This window comes from Emys orbicularis, chromosome 1 (genome assembly GCF_028017835.1).
Source record: "Emys orbicularis isolate rEmyOrb1 chromosome 1, rEmyOrb1.hap1, whole genome shotgun sequence".
NCBI lineage: Eukaryota > Metazoa > Chordata > Testudines > Emydidae > Emys > Emys orbicularis.
In genome coordinates, this window is record NC_088683.1 from 4091817 (window position 1) to 4112943 (window position 21127).

The 21127-nt window shown below is 52.8% G+C and overlaps 1 protein-coding gene across 1 annotated transcript; it reads right to left on the reverse strand.

Moving 5' to 3' along the window:
- Nucleotides 1–156: 156 nt before the first annotated feature.
- Nucleotides 157–20740, reverse strand: FSCN3 (fascin actin-bundling protein 3). Its single transcript, XM_065422426.1, has 7 exons — nt 20642–20740; nt 18689–18760; nt 7497–8193; nt 3993–4111; nt 3395–3554; nt 1264–1434; nt 157–362 (listed from the first exon to the last, which is right to left on the reverse strand). Exons 1-7 carry the CDS (start codon nt 20738–20740, stop codon nt 157–159), a joined length of 1524 nt encoding a protein of 507 aa, XP_065278498.1.
- Between the last annotated feature and the right edge of the window lie 387 nt (nt 20741–21127).

Consider the following 21127-nt stretch of genomic DNA (forward strand, 5'->3'; position numbering starts at 1 on the left):
GGTGGAGACAGACGGGGGGAGCACAAGGAAACAGTGAGACAATACTGGTCAGCATTATAGGCCATGGTCTTTGCACGCCTAGACAATGGCATAGTGGCTGCCCGGCCAGTCCAGCAACATATGGGAAAGGAGAGACTCCTCTGTACCTTCCTCCATCTAGAATTCCCAGAGGCACTCGCTAGTGACTTCCTCGCTATCTGCCAGGAGGGTGCCGCTCCGGTCTCCTCGCATGTAGTACCCATTGGGGGCTAGCACGGCCAGGATGTTACTCCCTTGGATCTCCAGAAAAAAGTTCAAAGCAAACTTCCCCCACGTCCTGAAGGTGCCGTCTGAGCTCAGAGACCAAAAGCTCCTGCCGCAGGCTGGGGAAGGAAGGAGAGCTGGTGATAGCTCAGGGGTGCGCGAGCAGGTCCTTGCTACCGTTCCACCCCCAGGCACGCAGGCCCTGGGCGAGGATTCGCCGAAGAGGCCAAGGGGCTCTCCTGATTACACTGGGTTTGTAGGTTAGAGCGAGGTCACCAAAATCACATTCACGCCCCAACCAGCCTGGAAACTCAATGCTCGTCTTCACCAGCGAATCCCATTTACTCTTGGCCAAGCTATGTACTTTTCTCCTCCCGCTGGGTCCCCTCTCGGAGCCCTGGGCAGGGCTCCAGAGCCAACAGGCTCATTGCCTTAATCACCAACATTTCCATGGGGCGCCTGATGCCCCTGCAATGGCTCGAGTGAGGTCTGCTCCCCCCTCCCCCCCGTGATGAGCCGAACATGCTGACTCTGCATCCCCTGCCAGGCCGAGAAGTAAGGACCCAAACTCCACCCCTCTGCTTGGTAAAGGGCTGGTGCCACCCGTCTGCCTCCAGCTGGGAGGGCTGCCTCTAATCTCGGCCCAAGAAGGTGCCCGGAGGCGAATACCCTCCACCCTGCACTCTGGCTTTCCCAGCAGTTTCTGCCTCCGGGGCTGCAGATCTGGTGAGACGGGGAGGGGGCAAGACACCCCTTGAGACCTGGGAGTGGGCAGCTGGAGCATACAGCAATAGGAGCCTACAGCTTGCTTCCCTCCCCAGCCAGCATGCCCCACCCTGTCTGCTGCTGTTGCCCCCCTTACCATGCAGCACTGACCTGCTCTGCCCTCATGGCTGATCCAGGACTCGAGCTGGAGAGCACAGGTGGGTGGGGCTGAGGTCGGGTTCATGTGGGCCCCATTTGCCCCGAGGCAGAGCCGGGCTCAGCACCAAGTGGCCAGGGCTCCCAGGGCTCCCTTACCTTGGAAGTGGTAAACGCCCGGCTTGCAGGGCAGCAGCTCAATGCAGTCGGGGTCCACCAGGTTGCACTGCAGGACGTCATGGCAGGCCGAGCTCCCCACGTAGCCGTACTTGCCACGCAGCACCAGGAAGGAGCGGTTGGCCAGGCGCACTCCAAAGGCCTCGCCAGGCCCTGCGGGAGGGGAGGGGTGACAGAGGCAGGTCAGCGGTGTGACGTTACACCCCATATTCTTCATGGAAATATGGTTATGATATGAATATGGCATAACTAAGATGTGTTTTATGCAAGATGGGTCATGTGGGGTATCATTGGAAAGGTTCTGATTTACTGAATGTGATTATCCAATTTGTAGGCATGTATCTTTTCTGTATCTAAAGTGAGGGGTATGGACTATGTAACAGTTACAACTGGGTGTGTATTTGGGAGACACCCACCAGACAACAGGCCATCAGATTTGATGGGCCATTCGGAAGAAACAACAAGACTGTGAAGATACTAATCTCTCTCCTTCCTGGGAGGTGTCCTGGGATGTAGCTGTGACACTACCAGGTCATGTGGTCTTGTCACCGGATACTAAACATTACCGGGGACTTCTTGTAACTTTCCACTAAAAGGGGGGGGGAGTGTCAAGTTTGGGAAACAAAAGATTCCTGCCTTATGTAAATCCTATTTCAGGGTGGGGAGGAGGGCAAACGGGGCTCTACTCCATGGCCTGTCTGCCCAAGAAGAAAGACGCCTAAAGACACCTGAAGGGAAGGCGGGGGGGAGTCCAGACTGAGACAGGGTCCAGTCTGAAAAGAAATATAACTGGAACTCTGAACCACAGAAACTTTACAACCTGCCTAAAATAACATTTAGGGTAAGAAATTACATTTCGTAACCTGTTTCTTGAGTGTATTAAGCTTAGCTTGAGTATTTTGTTTTATTTGCTCAGTAATCTGCTTTGTTTTGTTTGTTTAGCTCTTATACTCACTTAAAATCTGCCTTTTATAGTGAATAAATTTGTTTGGTTTATTATTAAACAGAGCTTGTGCAATTTCTAACTGCGGGGGGGCAAGAAGTTGTGCATCTGTCTCTTCACATTGAGGGAGAGGGTGAATTTTATGAGTCTGCGCTGTGCAGATCTTTCTATACAGTGCAAGACAGTATTATTTTGGTTTACCCCCAAAAAGGGGGGTGCATGTGAGTGCTGGGGAGTCCTCTCACACAGAGCTGACTTTGGTCTGTGTCTGCAGCACAGTGTGGCCCTACCTGTGTGTGCGCTGCAAGGGGCCGGAGAACCTAAGGAGAGGGACCCCAGGGGCTCAGTGAAACCCCAGTACATCAGGTGGCATCCCAAAGGGGGTCTAGTCCATCCCAAGCGACTCTGACACACGAGCTCTTCCTTGTCTTCCCGTGCAGGGGGAGAGGCCTGGGGCTGCACCGTGGGCTGGGAGGTGAGTTGAGGAAAGTATCGGCCACTTGAGCTGTTGCAGCCCAGATGTTTCATGCAGCGGCGGGAGGGGGAAGTGAGGGGAGAGGGCGACAGCCACTTGTTACATGAGTACCTCCTGCTGATAGAGCCACCGAGGGGAGCTGGCATCAGCTGGCCATACAGGGCTGCCCAAGTGTGGAGACACGGGATTAGCAGGGTGGGGTCTCAGACCAGGGGCAAGGAGGACACTCAGCTCCGGATGCTGACTTATGGGGCTTGTCCTCCCAGTGACGGCCTCTGAACCCAAATTTCACTCACTAAGAATTAAAAGTTCTCCTCGCAATGGTCTCTCTCGCTCCCTGAGGTGCTGGGGGCAGGGCGGAGGCAGCACGCTGAGCCCCTAGGAAGGGAGCGAGACCCTCATCTGTGACCCCTCCCAGAGGGGAGGTGATGGGCCCCTCAGAGAAATGCCACCCGCTCTCAGAGCAAGGTGGGTGGGGGCATATCGGGTAGGTGAGAGACAAGGGGGATATTGGTGTGAGTGCAGCTGGGTGGGTCCAGAGGCGCCTGGCAGGGAGGCCTAAGAATGCACATCCCTCCCCACATGGGAGAGGCAACAAGTCCTGAAGTCTCAGCCAAGTGCCACAGAGATGCCAAGGGGCTGCATTGCTCAGCTGTTGGCAGGTTCCTAGGGATCCCTCCACCCATTCACCTTACCTGGGTGCATAGCACTGGCCACCACTAGCCCAATGGGCATGGTGGCCAGGTACCGGCCGTTGAAAGCTTGCAGGAAGATTTTCCCATAATGCCACAGGGCACGGAAGTTGGTCTCTGGCTCCATGCGTCTCCCATTTGCCACTATGCTCTTGAATTTTCTCTGCAGGGAAGGGAAGGAAAGAGGTCAGCTCCCGCCAGCTGGTGCCAGGGTGTCCTTCCTACCAGTGCCGTGCCCCGGGAAGTCAGGAGATCCAGGGCTCCACTCTCAACAAGAGCAGGAGGAGGTTCCCGGGGGATCTGGTGGAGGTAGTTTACATCTTAAAGAAACAGCATGAATCATGGCGATACTGCCTTGTATATCCATGTCTCTATTACATGGAATTATCCCTTGTGGCTCATTAAGGGACTATTATAATATCGTGTAAATCGATGGGACGCCCTCCCCTGGAATAGTGTGTTCAGTTCCGGTCACCTAGAAATAGACGGGGTCCAGAGACAAGCAATAAAACGGTGAGCAAAGCGCCCACTGATTCAGTGGCAGGCTCAGGCTCTCTGGGCCGACAGCGTCGCTCAACGAGCCGGGAGAGGGTTCACTCACCTGGGCCAGGTAGCGGTTGTTAACTGTTTTTAGCTGCACCGCCTTGGTGTCAGGATCGAATTCGTAGTGGAACACTGACTTTGGGGTCACTTTGTCTGAGCCGGCATACACTTCCATGTCTGCGCAGAAGGGGAGAAAATCAAGCCATGTCAAGCCAAATGCACTCAGACACGGCGCTGTCCGTTGGCTCAGGGTCAATTTGAGATTCGGTTCCCAAATTACAGCAGTTCCTAGAGCTCCCAGTCAGGGATCGGGGCCCCAGCGGTCTATGCTCTCGTTGTTGTATCTTGATTCTTTAAAAACACGAATGAATTTATCCTCCCAACACCCCGGGGAGGGACGGGGGGGGAATCCCCATTTCACATGTGGGGAACTGAAGCACGGAGATTAACGCCCAAAGTGTCAACTGATTGTGGGTGCCCAAACTGAGATGCTGGGGGCTTGATTCTTCAGTGGACATCGCAGTTTATGTCTCCAGCTGCTGTGAGCGCTCAGCCCTTCTGCAAATCAGACCCCTGGTGTCTCAAGTGGGGAACGCAGAAAATGACGAACACGCAGCGGCTGCCTGAAAAACCTTGGTTTAAGTAACTTGCCCAGTATCACGCAGGAACTCTGTGTCAAGGCAGGGCCAGAAACCAACTCGCCAGAGTGGCATTCAGCTCTGCCTTAATCCTGAGAGCATCCGTTCCCATCTTTCAGTCCCCGGCCTTACAAACCTACACACTTCCCACAGAGACGACCCGGACCTGCCAATAGTGCGGGGACAGAGTGAGGGCAGCAGCTTCAGCAGGTGTTATTGAGCATGCTCAGTCCGTGTGAGGATGCTCAATACAAGCCAAGCAGCAAATCTGGAGGGGCAAGTGACCCCGCGTGCCCCCACCCAACCATTGCCTCTGCCTTCCAATGTCTGCAGCACTGAGTCACCCCCGAGCATAGGCCATGCTGTGCACTGAATGAGACAGGGGTCCTGTGGGGAAAAAAGTATGTGACCATGTAATTAAAGACTATCATAAGAATATAAGAACGGCCACACTGGGTCAGATCAAAGGTCCATCTAGTCCAGTGGCCAATGCCAGGTGCTTAAGAAGGAATGAAGAGAACAGGTAATCATCAAGTGATTATCATAACCCATATGCACACGGGAGGTCGAATTATGGTTGCACAGACAAGCTCAATTCTGGCATTTCCTAACCCTGAGTGCTCTATTTTGCTCACCTTTAATGTAGGTTTTTTGGATGTAACTTTCCACGTTTAAAAAAAAAAACATAAAAAATTTCAAAACAAACATTCCATCGTGTAGAAATAAGTTGATCCCCAGGGTTGGGAATCTTCAGATCCACAGCACAGACCTCCACTGGAGCTAGCTGAGTGACTACTGAGAAAACAGCAGTGATAGGCTGTTATCTTCCATATGGACCTGCCACTCTAGGGGGCTGGAGACACAGTTGGCCCATGGGTTTCACAGCTATTTGCTGACAGCAGAGGAATGTTGACACTCAGGAATAATGGATTCAATTCCAGGTTCCACAGGGGCGCGTGCTTTAGCGGCCACAGACCCTTCTGCCCCTGTCCCCACCACTCTCTTTCTGTCCTCTGCTGCTCCATCCCCGCCCTCCCCAACTCCTGTCTCTCTCCACCTAGCTTCTATCCCTCCCCCTGCCTCTTCTTCTGCACACCCCTCCCACACCGCTCCTATTCTCCCTTCCTGCTGGGCTCTTCCCCTGCACCTCCCAGTCCTGCAACTCTTCCTTCCCCTGCCCCCCCATCCCTGTATTTGAGTCAGGCAGCTTCCTCCTTCTCCTCCTCCAACTCCTCACTGCCAGGTCCCCAGTGGGGGGGGAGGATTTGAGAGCAAAGGGGAGATAGTCTCTCTGCTTGCAGTTCCAGTGCCCAGTGGCACAGCAGCCCCCAGCACTGAGGATCCACAAATGGCAGGGAAAGTCCTGCTCAGGCTGTAGCCCATAAGCTAAATTCATTAATAGACTAACCTATAGGATAAGGGCACGCTCAGTCACTCTGTGCGGGTCATGCATGCACAGTCTGGTCACACACAGGAGCTGTGAGGGGCTGGAGCATGCTCAGTGTATAAGAAATATTCAGCAAATTCAGCTGCTAAACTCTAACAAGTCTCTACTGGGCATACAGGAACTGAGATATTTCAGAGGGTCAGAATTTGGCCAAATTTGGGCACATTTTTACCGGGACAGCAAAAGGCACCTCCCTGACAACTAGGTGATGCCTCCTGTCAATTTTCAAGTCCCTGCTCCAAAGCATGGAGGTGATGGAGCAGTACTGCCCACCTCAAGTGTTCAAAAAGGGTTGGACCTCAAAAAATCATAACATTGGCTGTAAAGTCATGAGACTTAAAAATAGCAACATATAGGTTATTTTTACTTGCCTACTGCTGTCATCATCTTTAGGGTTCACATTTTAACCAGGTGGGCTAAAAACTTCCTTTAAAAAAAAAAAAAGAAAGCAAGCTGAGGTTTTCCCCAATCACATGCCTCCAGGAACTGGGGCTTTAAAAAAAGCAGCAAAAAATGGCAAAACTCACAGTTAAGTTGCAGGAGTTGGCAACCTTGCGAGAGCGTCTCGACGAAGCAGTTTTAAGGGGTTTTGTAACGCTGGCAAACAACCCACGTTCCCCTAGCCTCGGTCACAGAAACAGCTGAGCCAATTTATCTGCAACTTACCAAAAGAAGAGTTTCGCCCGAGGCAGACTCCTGGCATGGGAAATCTCAGCCCAGACTCTGTACGTGTGGTGAGGTTATAATACCCTGCTTGCCGCTACTTATTGTGGAAAGCGTTAGGCAGCTTTCACTGTAAGCATCACATGCCCCACTGTCTCTGCTCTGCCTATTACTGTCTTTTAAAGTGTTGAGTGCTGGCTATTGCTAGATCTGATGAGCAAGCCCTGTATGTATCCTCAAAACAGGTACCACATGGGCAGTGGCCAGACAAGCTCCCCCCACACTACTCTGCCAAGGTACAGCAGCCCTGTCCTGGAGAGATCGCTGTAGAGAAGAGCAGGGAGATCCCTCTTCATGGCCTATTCAATCCTCCGTCCCCTGCTAAGGACAGCAATGGGGGTGCCACTGATGCTGGTGGGTTTTTGTGATGTAGGCACACGTCCCATTCTGAGACATCCCACTACCACCCCCGCTCACTCCCGCCCACCCCATTTCATGTGATACCCTCTCATGGGTGTTTGGCCCCTTGCAACAGCTTTGCCATGGTTGGGATGTGAACTGGTGTGTGGACTCTCGCTCTGTGGCTCCGTACCCCAGCTATCCTGCACCCCGAAATAATCCTATTAAAAAGTGAACCACCTAGATTCTACCCCAGCTTATCCTCTGTGCAACCTCACTGCAGTCAGGGGTGGGCTTCACAGGGCAAAGGCAGGGCAGGACTTGTCCAAAGAACTGTCAGTCAAGGGGGCATGTCCTGGCATCCTTCAGCTGGGCCCTCCACACATGCTCAGACCGGAAAATGGAATTTACTTGCCACATATGATGGACACGTATCTCTTGGCCTTAGTTTTCAGACTGACCCATTGCGGACACCTCTTTATAACGAACCACTCTTCCTCCTCTTTGGGGTTGTCTCCAAGGCACAAACGCCCCCGTTTGCCCTGAGGGTACAGGACAAACCCATCTTGGTCGCTCAGGAAAGCCAGGCACCTGGGCTTGAGGTTTAAGTTGAAGGCCGTCTGTGCAGAGGGTTTCTTGGCTAGCTTCTCTGCTCTGGAGACGTACTTGTGGCTGGAGGTCTCCAGGTGGTACATCCCGTTCCTGAACCGTAGCACGAAGCCGCACTCTTTCAGGTAAGGCACCGGGGTGTCGACCCACACCCTGTCCAGGACTGCATCGGCTCGGGCGTAGCATTGGTGGGTGGGGTTGTACAGCACGATGTGAACGTGCATGGCCAACTGGGGCAGCCACTTGTGGTAGGAGGATGGGCTCTGGGAAACGCAGAAAACATCCTCCCCGTCGGACTCCAGGTACTTCTTGCTGTCCAACAACTGGAGAGTCCACTTGCCGCTGCGATGGAGCTCCAGCAGGAACTGGCTTTGCTGGATGGATGCTGGCTTCCCGCACCGGACTGATCCGTCAGGATCCACTACGAGATAGCGGCCCTGATGGCCTAGCAACTCCACCACTGTCTGCTTCCCCTGCTTCATGGTGACCTGCAGCTCCCAGATCTGTGAGGAAGCAATGAGGCCGAGTCAGCTGATTAGCTCTTAGAGAAACCCCTCTGGCCATGAGCTGTGACTTGACATGCCCGCTGCTTCTAACCTGTCTCCAGGTGTCTGCAGTGCCAGTGACCCACCAGGGTCATCCCACTGCCCTGATTGCTAAGTGTTCTTCCTAGGACCCAGTGCAAACGTCACCTTCCAGAGCTCCATGCCACTCGCTCCTTGCCCCACCGTTGCCAGAGACAGTGAGCAATCCCCTCCTTTGGAGGTGCAAGCCCTGTCATTCCCAGAACACAAATACAGCTCCCTCTGCTTCTCACTCACACACACACACGTACGCACAGCACCATGCACCCCCTCCCTGGGAGGCTGCTGGCGGCTTCTCCTTTCTGTACAATAAAAACCACTCTCTGCATCTCCAGGGCCCTTCACAGTTAGGACCCCAAATAGCTCCCAGATCTCGCTGTGCCCTATAACCTCCCCACATGCCGCCCTGCCAAAACAGCCAGCCACTTCCACGGTCTAACTCCCTCCAAGCGTTCTGCCTGTTCTCCCCCACCCCTCGGAGAAACGCTGGCCCCTCGCTGCCTCTGGAACTGTCTGTCTGCTGTGCTCCCAGCCTGACGCCCAGCTGAGCAGTTAGCCAGCTCCCTCCTCAATGCCAGCCCTTCTCACCTTTCCATGTCTCCCCCACCTCTCAGCGGCACATTCCCAACACCAGAGCTTGGGATGCTGCGAGCCAGCTGTACCTACATTGCCCCATTTAAAATTGAATGGCCCTGGACCATCGGCTTTCCCATGCTAGTAGCCGGGCTTTCCTGGGAGACTCCTGGGTTAATTGCCATGACACAGAAAGTGGCAAAGGGAACACAGATCAATGCAATGCAGATTGCTGGGGAGAGGTATGTGGTGGATGTCCCCGGGATCAGGTTAAGTCCCATCTTATTTAACAGGCTCATTAATAACCCGGAGAAGGCCACGGACCATGAATGACATTAGCCAAGGTCAGTACATTCAGAGCTCAGGACAGAGTTAAAATACAAAGGGCCCTAATGAGGTGGAAGCCTGGGCAGGACTCACAGATGGAGCTAATCCAAAATCCAGCCCCGCAGTGGGAGAGGGGAACGTGGGAAACAGCATTGGCTAAAGAGACCTGTGGGACAGGAAGGACCAAACGAGGTGTGAGTTTCCCATGTGCTGTTACAGCAAAAAAAGGCCAGTGCAGTTTGGGGGCTGCCTGTGGCGAGACATGGGACAGGGACGGGATAGTTCCTCCCTGCACCGCTGGGGTACAGACACACCTGGAATACCGAGCACGGAGCTTGACACCTCAGTAGCAGAAAGGGACTGACAGCTCAGCGGGAGTTTAGAGAAAAGCAACCAAAGGGAGCAGGAGCTGGAGCAGGGGAAGCCTGGGACACTTATTGCTAGACTGGACAAAGCAAACACAACCTGCCCCATCCCCCCCGGCTCTCACAAGGCCACAGTGGACAGCAGCAGCTGGATTTAGGGCAGCTGGCTGTAGCCACAGCCTAGGCAGACTGAAGTGATGCTGGTGGGGAGCTAGCAACCTGTTGAAGAATTTGCCAGTGCCATAAAATCACCCCCCATTGAGGGCGTCTGGTGTCAGGTCACCAAGATCTCGGCAGCCTTGGTGTCCCCTAGACTCTGCACTGCTCCTGGATGCACAAGTAGCCACGCCCATGGAAAACACCCTTATCCAGTGTGGCTGTGTGAGAGACTGTGCCCCCTGCTGCTGGATTTGGATTGGCCCCAATGATCCCATGTTTGTGACCTCCCCTCAGCTTGGTTATTAGGAGCACAGGATTTGCCAGACTGGATCAGACCCCAGGTGTATCTAGCCCAATATCCTGTCTCTGACACCAGCCAGCCCTGGATGCTTCAGAGGAAGGTATAAGAACCCCGCAGTTGCAGACGTGGGATAATCTGCCCCGCCCCCCCAACCCCGCATATAGGTCTCATCTGGGTCATAGAATCATAGAATATCAGGGTTGGAAAGGACCTCAGGAGGTCATTTAGTCCAACCCCCTGCTCAAAGCAGGACCAATCCCCAACTAAATCATCCCAGCCAGGGCTTTGTCAAGCCGGGCCTTAAAAACCTCTAAGGATGGAGATTCCACCACCTCCCTAGGTAACCCATTCCAGTGCTTCACCGCCCGTCTAGTGAAATACTGTTTCCTAATATCCAACCTAAACCTCCCCCACTGCAACTTGAGACCATTGCTCCTTGTTCTGTCATCTGCCACCACTGAGAACAGCCGAGCTCCATCTTCTTTGGAACCCCCCTTTCAGGTAGTTGAAGGCTGCTATCGAATTCCCCCTCACTCTTCTCTTCTGCAGACTAAACAAGCCCAGTTCCCTCAGCCTCTCCTCGTAAGTCATGTGCCCCAGCCCCCTGATCATTTTAGTTGCCCTCCGCTAGAATCTCTCCAATTTGTCCACATCCCTTCTGTAGTGGGGGGACCAAAACTGGACACAGTACTCCAGATGAGGCCTCACCAGTGCCGAGTAGAGGGGAATAATCACTTACCTCGATCTGCTGGCAATGCTCCTACTAATAGAGCCCAAAATGCCATTAGCCTTCTTGGCAACAAGGGCACACTGTTGACTTATATCCAGTTTCTCATCAACTGTAACCCCTAGGTCCTTTTCTGCAGAACTGCTGCCTAGCCAGTCGGTCCCCAGCCTGTAGCAGTGCATGGGATTCTTCCATCCTAAGTGCAGGACTCTGCACTTGTCCTTGTTGAACCTCATCAGATTTCTTTTGGCCCAATCCTCCAATTTGTCTAGGTCACTGTGGACCTTATCCCTACCCTCCTCTCCCACCAGCTTAGTGTCATCCGTGAACTTGCTGAGGGTGCAATCTATCCCATCATCCAGATCATTAATGAAGATGTTGAACAAAACAGGCCCCAGGACTGACCCTTGGGGCACTCCGCTTGAAACCGGCTGCCAACTAGACATCAAGCTGTTGATCCCGACGAGCCATTGAGCCCGACGATCTAGCCAACTTTCTACCCACCTTATAGTTCACTCATCCAATCCATACTTTTTTAACTTGCTGGCAAGAGTACTGTGGGAGACCGTATCAAAAGCTTTGCTAAAGTCTAGGTAAATCACGTCCACTGCTTTCCCCATATCCACAAAGTCAGTTATCTCATCATAGAAGGCAAACAGGTTAGTCAGGCATGACTTGCCCTTGGTGAATCCATGGTCTCTTATAGTTGGGGACTGGTTTAAACCCTGAAACACAAGGTTTAATATCTCCTGCCAGAATTATTATTGCCATTAATTATGATAACTCTGGATAATCTTGTTATCCATATAAATGTCCAATCCATTTTGGAATCTTCTTAAGTTATTAGCCTCCAGGAATTTCTGTGGCAGTGAGTGCCACAGGTTAATGACCCCTGGCGTGAAAAGTATTTCCCTTTATCAGTTCTGAAATTTCCATCTTTGAATTTCATTGAGTGTCCCCTTGTCCTTGGGTTATGAGACAGAGAGAACAGAAACTCCCACTCTATACCTGGCTCAACCCTACAGCCATTTTAAATATGGGGACACCCTTTGCTACCTTCCAGTCCTCTGGAATAGTCGCTGTCACTAATGAGAGATTAGGAACTTTTGGTAGCAGCTCACCTACATCACACTTGAGCCCCTTTGTTGTAATTCCCTGTACTTAGGTGTGAAACCAACGACCTGAAGAAAGCTACAACTAGTTCAGAACACAGCAGCCTACCTGCTCAGCAACACAAACCACCAAGCGCCCATCACCCGGCAGGCCTCACTGAGAGCCCAGCCCCCCGTACTGTGGCCTCTGCATTGGCTCCCTGTCGGAGACTGGGTCACATTCGAGTGTTTGGTCCTCCCCTTCAAAGCCCTCCAAGCTCCCTGAGGCACCATCTCACCCTGCATGGCCATGGCCTCACCCCACAGCTACATCCCACTGGAGCAAGAGAACCGTCAGTGCCAAAGGTGCAGTAGGCGGGAGTGCGAGACAGGGCTTTCTCAGCTGCTGGCCCATGCAGCGGGAGCTCGCTCCGGGCAGAGAGCAGGATGGGTGCTGCTGTAACAGGGTGATTAGCCCCTTTAAGACCCAGGGGCCAGCCGGCTCTGCTCAGTTATCAGACTCCACTGGGAAGGAAGGAAGGGATTACAATAGCCAGCTGCTGGCTCAGTTGAGGAACGAGCTGAATCACCGTTGGCTTCTCTGGTAGGGCTTGGAGAAGGTAATTCCCAGGCAGATGGCCTGGAGGAGGGAGATGGGCTCCTGCAGTAGCCCCTGAAGCAGGAGGGTCTGAGACAGTCAAAGGGGAGGAACTATTTTGTGTTTGAGGTTTTTCCTGTGTTCTACACTGGGAGAATAAACCTGTATCTGGCAAAGACTCTGGGTGAGGCAGTGAGTCCTTCATGAGCCAGGAAGACAGGCCAGCAGCTACAGGCAGCTACCCCATTGGCTTCAGAGCACAATACAAAACCCATTTCTTCATCCTAACCTCCCTGTAGTAACACCAGCAACACAAAATAGGCTGGCAAAACACACCCCAATGAGAGAGCTCTCATGTGCGTACTACAGAATTTTGGGAGGCTCTTAGAGGAGATGTTAATAGACATCATATAAAAACCTGTCTAGATGGATAGATTGTACACTCGCACCCTGGCCTGCCATGGAGGTAGAGGTGGAGGTGACGCAGACCAGACAGAACATTTCCACTGTCCTCAAGCTCTCTGCTTCTATAATAAAGATGACCAGCATGTGATTTGATCACTGACTGGCACTAGAGTTGGCAGAAAATTGTTTTCCTGTCCTGCAAAAATGTCTGAGATCTCAGACATTTTTCCCACCCCAAATCAGGATGAAAGGTCAAAGTTTGAAAAAATGTTGTGAACCAAAAATAATTTTTAAAAAATTGATTTAGTCCAGTCAAAATGTTACATTTTGATCATTTCAAAATGTTTTTTATTTGATTCGGATCACTTCTTTTTTAAAAGAAACGTGCTATAATTAGGTTACATTTCAAATTAAAAAGGTCATTTAGACCTGAACAAAATAAAATGTTTGTTTTGAAAATGCCAAAATGGGACCTTTTGACAAATTTTTAAAAAACAGTGATTTTTTTCAAGTTGAGAAATGCATCAAAGACGACCCTTTTCCACACAAAGTTTTAATTTTGACCAAAAAAAAAAAAAGTTTCCTTGACCAATTCCTGACTAGCTCTACTTGAGGCCATAGTTCAACTTCATATTTAAGATTCCTGTCCGAGGACCAGCACGTATCTGTCTCGATCCCGCATCCTCCACGGAGCTAGCACCTTCACAAGGCGAGCTCTGGCTGCACACGAATGCACCTCCCTCCTGCACAGAGGCAGGATCTGGGCCTTGCATACATCTACTCCCCACACAAGGACAGGAGCCAGCTGGCTTTCTGCTGCATTGCTGGCACAAGACTAGTGAATATTGGAGGCGCTGCCTGTCTGAGGAACGGCTGTGTGCAGAGTGAACGTGTAACCCAGCGTAGGAAGTTAAATGGTGCTTGATCCACAGGAATTAACTGTTCCTTGGGGACGGACAAAGGCCAATGAAGGTGATGCCACTGTCACTGCCTAGGCTCTGATGGAGAACCAGGATTCTGGGAGATGCCCCGGTCACTGCATGTGCCCCCACCTCAATCTGGGACCATGCTGGTGCCCAGCGGGCTGCGTGCTTGGCTGGAGGAGCACTATGGGAAACCTGCTCTGGAAAGCTATATCCCATAGGGCAGCATTTCCCAAATGCGGCCACCGTGGCCACATGTGGCCACCAGGGGTTTTTCCTGTGGCCACGACAGCCTCTTGTGCAGAGATGGGGGAGGTGGCAAAGCAGCAGCCCCTCCCTACAGCACCCAGGGGCTTCAGGGGCAGGCTTCAGCCCGCCTCCCCGGTTCAGCCATGGGACTCCAGCGGTGGGCTTCAGCCCTCCACCCCACCCCTCCCAGCTTCAGCTGCAGGGCTCCACCCCCTCCCATCTCCAGCTGTGGGGCTCTGGCTCTGGGCTTCAGCAGGGCTGGCCTTACAGGCTCTGTGGTCAAGAGGCAAGGAGTGGGGTGAGCCTGGGGGGCGAGGCCATGGAAGGGAGCCTGGGGCAATGGTGCGGGGCCAGGGGAAGGCAGCGGGGGCCAGAGGCACCAAAATACAACTGTACATTATTTTTATTATTGGGTCTGCACACACGAAAAAAAAAAAAAAAGCAACATAAATCAATTACAATGATTTGGATGTGTCTATGTGCATATTTATTTTGTTTTTCCTAAAGTTAATTCAGAATTTTAGGAAAATTTGTCAGGGCGGCCACCAGCAAGAGTTGGAGGCTGCACTCCGAGGCCACCAAACAATGTGTTGTGAGAGCCCCCGCATAGGGAGTGTAAAGGAATGCTAACCTGTATGGGATATTCGGCCACTAGAGGGCGCAGTGTGCAACAGTCCTTACCTGGGCTAACCTGAGCCACACCTGGCAGCCCATTAAAGGATCCTACAGTGACCCATCTTGTCTCTCTCTACATTGGGAGCTCTGTCACCAGGCCGTGTCTGGTTCAAGAGCCTGCCCTGAAGCCTACCATGCACAAGCAATACATGACATGATGTCAGAAGTACCAGCAGCCCAACTGGTGCCAGAGGACAACAGGAACCAGCAACAAAGGATGCAAACAGAAGAACAAAAAGCAACAACAGTTGCAGGCGTCAGTGGCTCTACTGGGTCTAGAACCTTGGGGGTTCTCCTGGCTCCCACAGTCCTTGGCTCCTCCAACAGCCTATGTGACATCACAATCCCTCAGCGGTGACAGCCAGAAGCCCTGGGAGCAGTGTGGACTCTTTGCCATCTTAATTCCCTGCTCTGGAAGCAGCCAGGGTGGTGAGGAACAGAGCCATCCAGACACGCTGCAAACACCTCCCTGAACGGGGGCTCTTGGCTAGTCTGCGCCTGTGCCTGGCACCTCTCCCAGCCCCTGGCCATCATCTGCTGAGAACTGACCGACTCCAATCCAGACAGCTGGAGAGCTCTGCAGAGCCGGCCAGTGGAACGCAGGGACCTGCTGGGAGAGGCGGCGATGGACAATGGGCCCAGCTCAGATTGTTCAGTGGTGGGGCAAGAGGCTGACGCAAACCGTCATGGAACGGCAGCTACCAGAAGCTATCAGTGGTGTGTTTGGCAGCTGACAGTGCACCTGAATGGAGAGACTGAGGAGCGTATAACGTCCTGGTGAGAGCGACAAGGGCTGGCCCTAGATAAAATGGTGCCCCAGGTGAGAAGTGTCTTCGGCACTCCCCCTCCATTTGTTAAACTTTTGAATACCTAATTTTTTATTGCATTTGTAGCCCATTTCACGACTCTGATGCACGATTTGCATGCATGATTTATCCCTGTCATATAAGACGATACATTTGCAGGCTCGGATCTGTAAATCGGTATTTATTCATACCATGTATAAGCAAATTTTAAAAAATAGTTTCCACTAAGCTTATAGAAACTTTTTAATTTTAAGAATAACTGAAAGGTACTAACATCAAGAGCTGGAACTGTGCACCCACGCTGGGCGGACCAGCATTAAATAGTGGTACAGTAGGTGACAGCCTTAGAATGTTACCCTAGTGCTTTAGTTCAAAAAGTCGCTTTTCTCACCTTTGCCCTCGTGAACTGAAGCACAGCATCAGAGAGTCGCTACTTTCACTCTTCAAGACTTAAAACACAAGTACACTTTCACAATTACACAACAAAACAAGGTTCACAATACCACAGCTGGGCTCTCACTTCACTTCGTTCTTATATCTCACTGACTGACTGGCGACACCCCGCCCCTTAGATACCTACCAGGGCGTGACTGACAACATTCTGGGAGGTTCGAGGAAAAGGTAGTTCTCGGAAAGTCTGGAAGGTTCCACGAGATTCTACAAAGATCCGGAACATTCTAGGAGGTTAGTGAAAAATGAATCCACCCACGGAATACCTGAAACATGTTACCTCAAACATTCTATCTTCCCTTTTGTCCTTAACAACAGGCAGTCGCTGCCCCTAAATCCGGCCCTGAGAGAGAGAGACGCAGGCTCAGTTTGCATCATGGTGAGAAAAATGCTCGAGGGAGCGATTTGTGATGGTCAATGTTAAGAAATAGGGCCCTGAGCTGAACCCCAGCCAAGCCACGGGGAGCCTCTTACCGCCAATGAGCCCTAGGTGTGCCCAGTGTAGCTCTGCTGATGGCGAGGGGAGGTGAAAACTCCCTGCGTGTCTGAGAGGGGTAAACACGGGGAGCAGGGACTGCTTGGTGGGAGCTGCTCATTTGCCAAGCTGGGGGGAAAGGGGTTATGGGAAAACAGGAGCCCTAATGGGGTGAGAGCAGGAAAGGGACCAATGGGGCTGAATCTCAGGGGCCATTTGCTCATGGTGAACAGTATTGGGCTGTGGGATAATCTCCCAGGAAAGGGGCAGGAGCCCTATGGCTTGGGGCTTTTGGCAGTAGGCAGGAGACAGCTCTGGGGACTAGGCTGCAGGGCACTGCCCCACACTTGCCTCGCGGAGTGGGGGACAGAGACTCGCATAGGCCCTAAGCTCTGTATTGAGGCAGGGCTGGGCGCTCCCCTAGCCCAGACATGCCTGGAGTTCAACCCTCACTCAGCCTCACTGCTCTCGGTGCACTGATGGGGCTAGTGTTCCTCGTACCAGCCAGGTGGGACTCCTGGGTCCGCTCCTCAACCCCAGCCTCTCACGCTGCAACCCAGTGGCCTGCAGCTTAGAGCTCTGCACTAAACCACATGGGAAACGCAGCTTCCATTTCTGCCCCTTCCCCCCCCCCCCCAGCTGCACCACTGCGAGACCCGGCTTCGAGTTGCTTTATAACCTTGCCAAGTTTCACCCATGTGGGCTGAGATTTTCCATGCAGCGTGTCCATCTCTGGCTGAAATTTTGTTAAAAATTTCACCCAGAATGAGTTAGCCATTTCCACGAACAGGCTAGGAAAAAATGCCTTGTTTTGCCCATATTAAAAACATTCTGGCAACTTGTGTTTTTAATGCCGTAGCTTTAAAATCTACTCAAATGTGACCAAGCTCTAAGCCTTTGAGGCTGAGCAGGACTTTCCCTGCAATGGCAGCTCTGGGCTGTTCCTGGCAGTGCAGGGTTCAGGTCCAGCCATGTGGACTATGAGCAGGGGGAGGCTGGCTTTCCAGTGCTCTCAATGACCCGCCTGCTGGCCCAGATAGCGTAGAGGAGGAAGCCCTCTGATTTGAATGCAGGGGGGACAAGAGGAGGACCTGCAGGTGGGTTATGGGGGAAGTAGACTCAGACAAGAAGCCCAAGGGTGTGGCAGATTGGGAATGGAGCCTGGGGGTGGGGGGAGATCGGGACTGGCTGCGCTGGAATGAGAAGCCTAAGGAGTGGGGACGGGGACTGGGGAGGTGAACGGAGTCGGGGAAAGACAAGACTGCGAAAAGGACGGGTTGGAGGGGACAGGAGAGAAGGGGTCACGCTTGGGGGGGAAATGAGTAGCAGACTCTGTGCCCACTAAAGCACACGCCCCTCCAGAGCCTGGTTTGGAACCCACGAGCCCTGAGTCTCACCATCCCTCTGCTGGGAGCAAATATTTGTGTGCATCTCATCCCCTCTTGTGCTGGGCCACACAGAGGATGACAACCTTCTACTGCTACCTGTTACTACATTAACTCAAGTGGCAGGGGGCTGTTTAGAGCAGTGGTTCCCAAACTGGGGTTTGTGAACCCCTGGGGGTTCGCAAAATGTTACAGGGGGTTCTCGGGGAAAAATTCCCTAGTGGTGGACAGAGCTGTCCCTAGGAACCCCGGGCAGCATGGGGCCAGCAGCCCGGAGCCCCTGGATTTCCAAGAGCTAAGCAGATCAAAGCAAGCAGATCCATCACACTGAGGAGATTTAAACTCCAAGACTCCTTATAAGAAATGGAAAGGGAGGTGGATATTTTTTGCTGTTTTTAAAATTAAATAGGCAGCTAGTATTGTTTTTAAAATTATTATGAAGAACAAGTTTAAGCTTTGTTGTAATGTGCATTGTTGGCCTGGACTGCTCAAGACCTGAATGCTTGTGTAAGAGGAACTCTGAGTTGGCTTCTTAAATACCTTCATGCTGTTTCACATCTGATACTCCTTGATGAAACATAGGAGCCTTGTCTTATAACAGACTTATTCAAAGTGATACAAGCTACAAAAGTGAGATCTTGGAAGAGTGTTGCTGTTTTCATAATGTAATAAAAATACTGTCATGCTAAATAATAATTAATAATAAATTGTGTGTAATAAGCCTGTCATAAAAAAATTTTATATTTCCAACATCACTGCTTTTATAATTTATACTCAGATAAAGGAGAAAATCCCTGGAAATATTCATTTTTAGGAGGGGGTTCACGAGACTTGACATTTTAGTGAAAGGGGTTCACAGGTTGTTAAAGTTTGGGAATCACTGGTTTAGAGCAGTGGTCCCCAACCTTTTTCGTCTGGCAGGCGCCAGACGACGAGCCACCGCAGACCGTGGCCGGCGGACGAGCATCCGCCGAATGCTGCCGAGAAGCAGCAACGTCAATAGGCGTCGCCGCCGAAATGCCGCCCACAAGCAGCGTCATCCAGAGGCGTCACCGGTGGCATTTCGAAAATCGGCAGCATTTTGGCGGCGACGCCTCTGGATGACGCTGCTTGTCGGCGGTATTTCGGCGGATGCTCGTCCACCGGCCAGTACGCGGGTGCACATAGATGCCCCAGCAGGCGCCATGGCGCCCGCGGGCACCGCGTTGGGGACCACTGGTTTAGAGGATTTAAAGGTTCCAACCCCGCTGATGACCCATCTGGGTGTCAGTATGATGCTATGTGATGGAATTTCAGTTTTTTTCAGTTGGGTTCTTTAAAAACATAGGAAATTACAAAAACACCTGTGTGAACAGACCATTAGTAAGGTTGGAACATCAAGCACTCGAAATTCAGAGCTTGTGCAACCTCAGTTCAGCTTCTCGTGTGACTGGATTATATGTCTTCAACTGCATGATCACGTGCTATTTTTTCCACGGGATCCCTGCCTCTTCCTGCCAAAGTCTGCCCAGAGCTAGGATCAGTTAGTCCAGCCTGGCCCTGCTGTGCCTACATGCAGTCCCAGGGTGGGGGGAGGGCCAGGCCCTGGGGCCAGCGCCCCTTGGAGGCCTTTTCTAGGGATGCTGCAGCAATGGACATGCGTCTCGGCTTTTGTCTAGTGAGGCTCTTCAAGGAAGCAAGGGGGGCTGCAAATGGGATGAGGAGCCTGTCACATCTCCTCCGCTCCTCTCCAGCCTCCCTGGCCCCCACATGGCCCTTCTCCAGCCCAGGCATATCACAGCTGCCTGGGTTAAAACCTGTGTCTATCAATCTGCCCATATCTCTGCCCTCCACCCCCACCCCCACCTCACCCCACTTCCTCCGGTTCTCCCTTCTCCACTACATCCAGTTCAAGTTGCTTATCCTCCCCTTCCGGCCCGTCACAGCTCTGCCGCTCCTACCCATCACACAGCCCTGCTGCTCTGCCCAGGACACCAGCCTTGCTACCCCGCATCTCCTGGAACCACAGCTGCATTTCCATCCGTGTCACCCCCCCTTACATGTGGGACCCGCTCACCGAGCTGGCCTGCAAAGCCACCACCCTCCCCTCTGCAGAGTCCCTCCATGAGCCCCAGGCCTTCCAAGAAGCCTACAAGAAATTAGCTGGCAGCTTCCTTTCCTTCACTCCGTCATGCAGTGCACCAGCCCTCCACCGTGTAACCCTGCTAGCCCACTGATGTTACCGCCGTCTGCTCCCCCTTCCACCCCAATGCTCCCTCCGCAGGTCACCTCTGGAATTTGTCTGTAAACCTGCCAGGGAAGGATGGTGTCTCTCTACTTATCCTGTGAGGGGTTTAGCACCCCCTTGGGAGCCAATAACATTCAGGGGCTGGGAGCAGTTAGCACTGGGGGAGGGCACGCTACAGCAGCGTCCCTGCCCCTCCCCCTTTGAGGGCACCTCTCTGCCTTGGGGTGGATTATAACCACACTGCAATGGCCCACAGTGCCTAGCCCGTGTGGAATTCGGCCATCCTGGCCTGCAGGGCGGGAACGCTCATCTCTGCAGGTGGAAGGCAGCGTCTCTGCCCGGCCAGGGCTGGGAACGGTGATCTCAGCAGCAATGCGCTCAGGCAGGCAGCAAAGCTCCCCGGTGCGCTCTGCTGGGAGAGGAGATGCACCCCCAGAAAAAAAACCCTTCCTTGTGGAATCAAGATTCATGCGGGGGTGAGGGATAGAGGCTGAACCTCAGCGTCTTACGCTGTCACATCACGGGCCACCCCAATGGGGGCGGCTCCGGGCCTGCGGGGAGCGCGGCTGGTTCTGCTCCAGGGACGGGTTGCAAATCTTTGGCATCACGGCGGATTTTTAGCGTCACTCACCTGCTTCTTGCCCAGTGAGTTTCCCAGGACAGTGACGCCATCCCCGTAGCATTCGCTGGTGAGATAACTCCCGGCCCAGTTAATCAGCCCAACCTTCATGGCTCCACAGCAGGGCAGCAGCTTGCAACTGCCTGGTCCTGTGGGACATCAGTCCCGCACGCACCCCTGGCTGGATGACTCCGTCAGGCCCAGTTCAGCCCTAAGGTCACCTTCACAGGCCATCAGATCCCTCCCAAAGGCAGCCAGGAAGCAGGGAGGGCCATTGCACCCCCGTGGGTCACCTGGGCAGGGATCCCTGCATACGTCCTGCCCCTGCAGGCCTGGCCTTTGTGACACGCACCTTACATCACAGCAGCTGGTGAGAGACTGCAAGTCCTGCCTAATAATGGGCTGGACCCCCTGTCTGCTGGAGTCAAGGGGGGACTTTCCATTGACTTCAGTGAGCACTGGGTCAGGTCCAACATACACCCTTCTCGGGTGACGGTC

Excerpts from the sequence above, each read along its gene's own strand:
- FSCN3 (XM_065422426.1), bottom strand. The coding sequence starts at position 20,740 with ATGAAGGTTGGGCTGATTAACTGGGCCGGGAGTTATCTCACCAGCGAA. Across the intron at positions 4,112-7,496 it reads ATACGTGTCCATCATATGTG|ACATGGAAGTGTATGCCGGC; the intron begins GCAAGTAAATTC and ends CCTTCTGCGCAG. Across the intron at positions 363-1,263 it reads GGGCGTTTACCACTTCCAAG|CCTGCGGCAGGAGCTTTTGG; the intron begins GTAAGGGAGCCC and ends TTCCTTCCCCAG.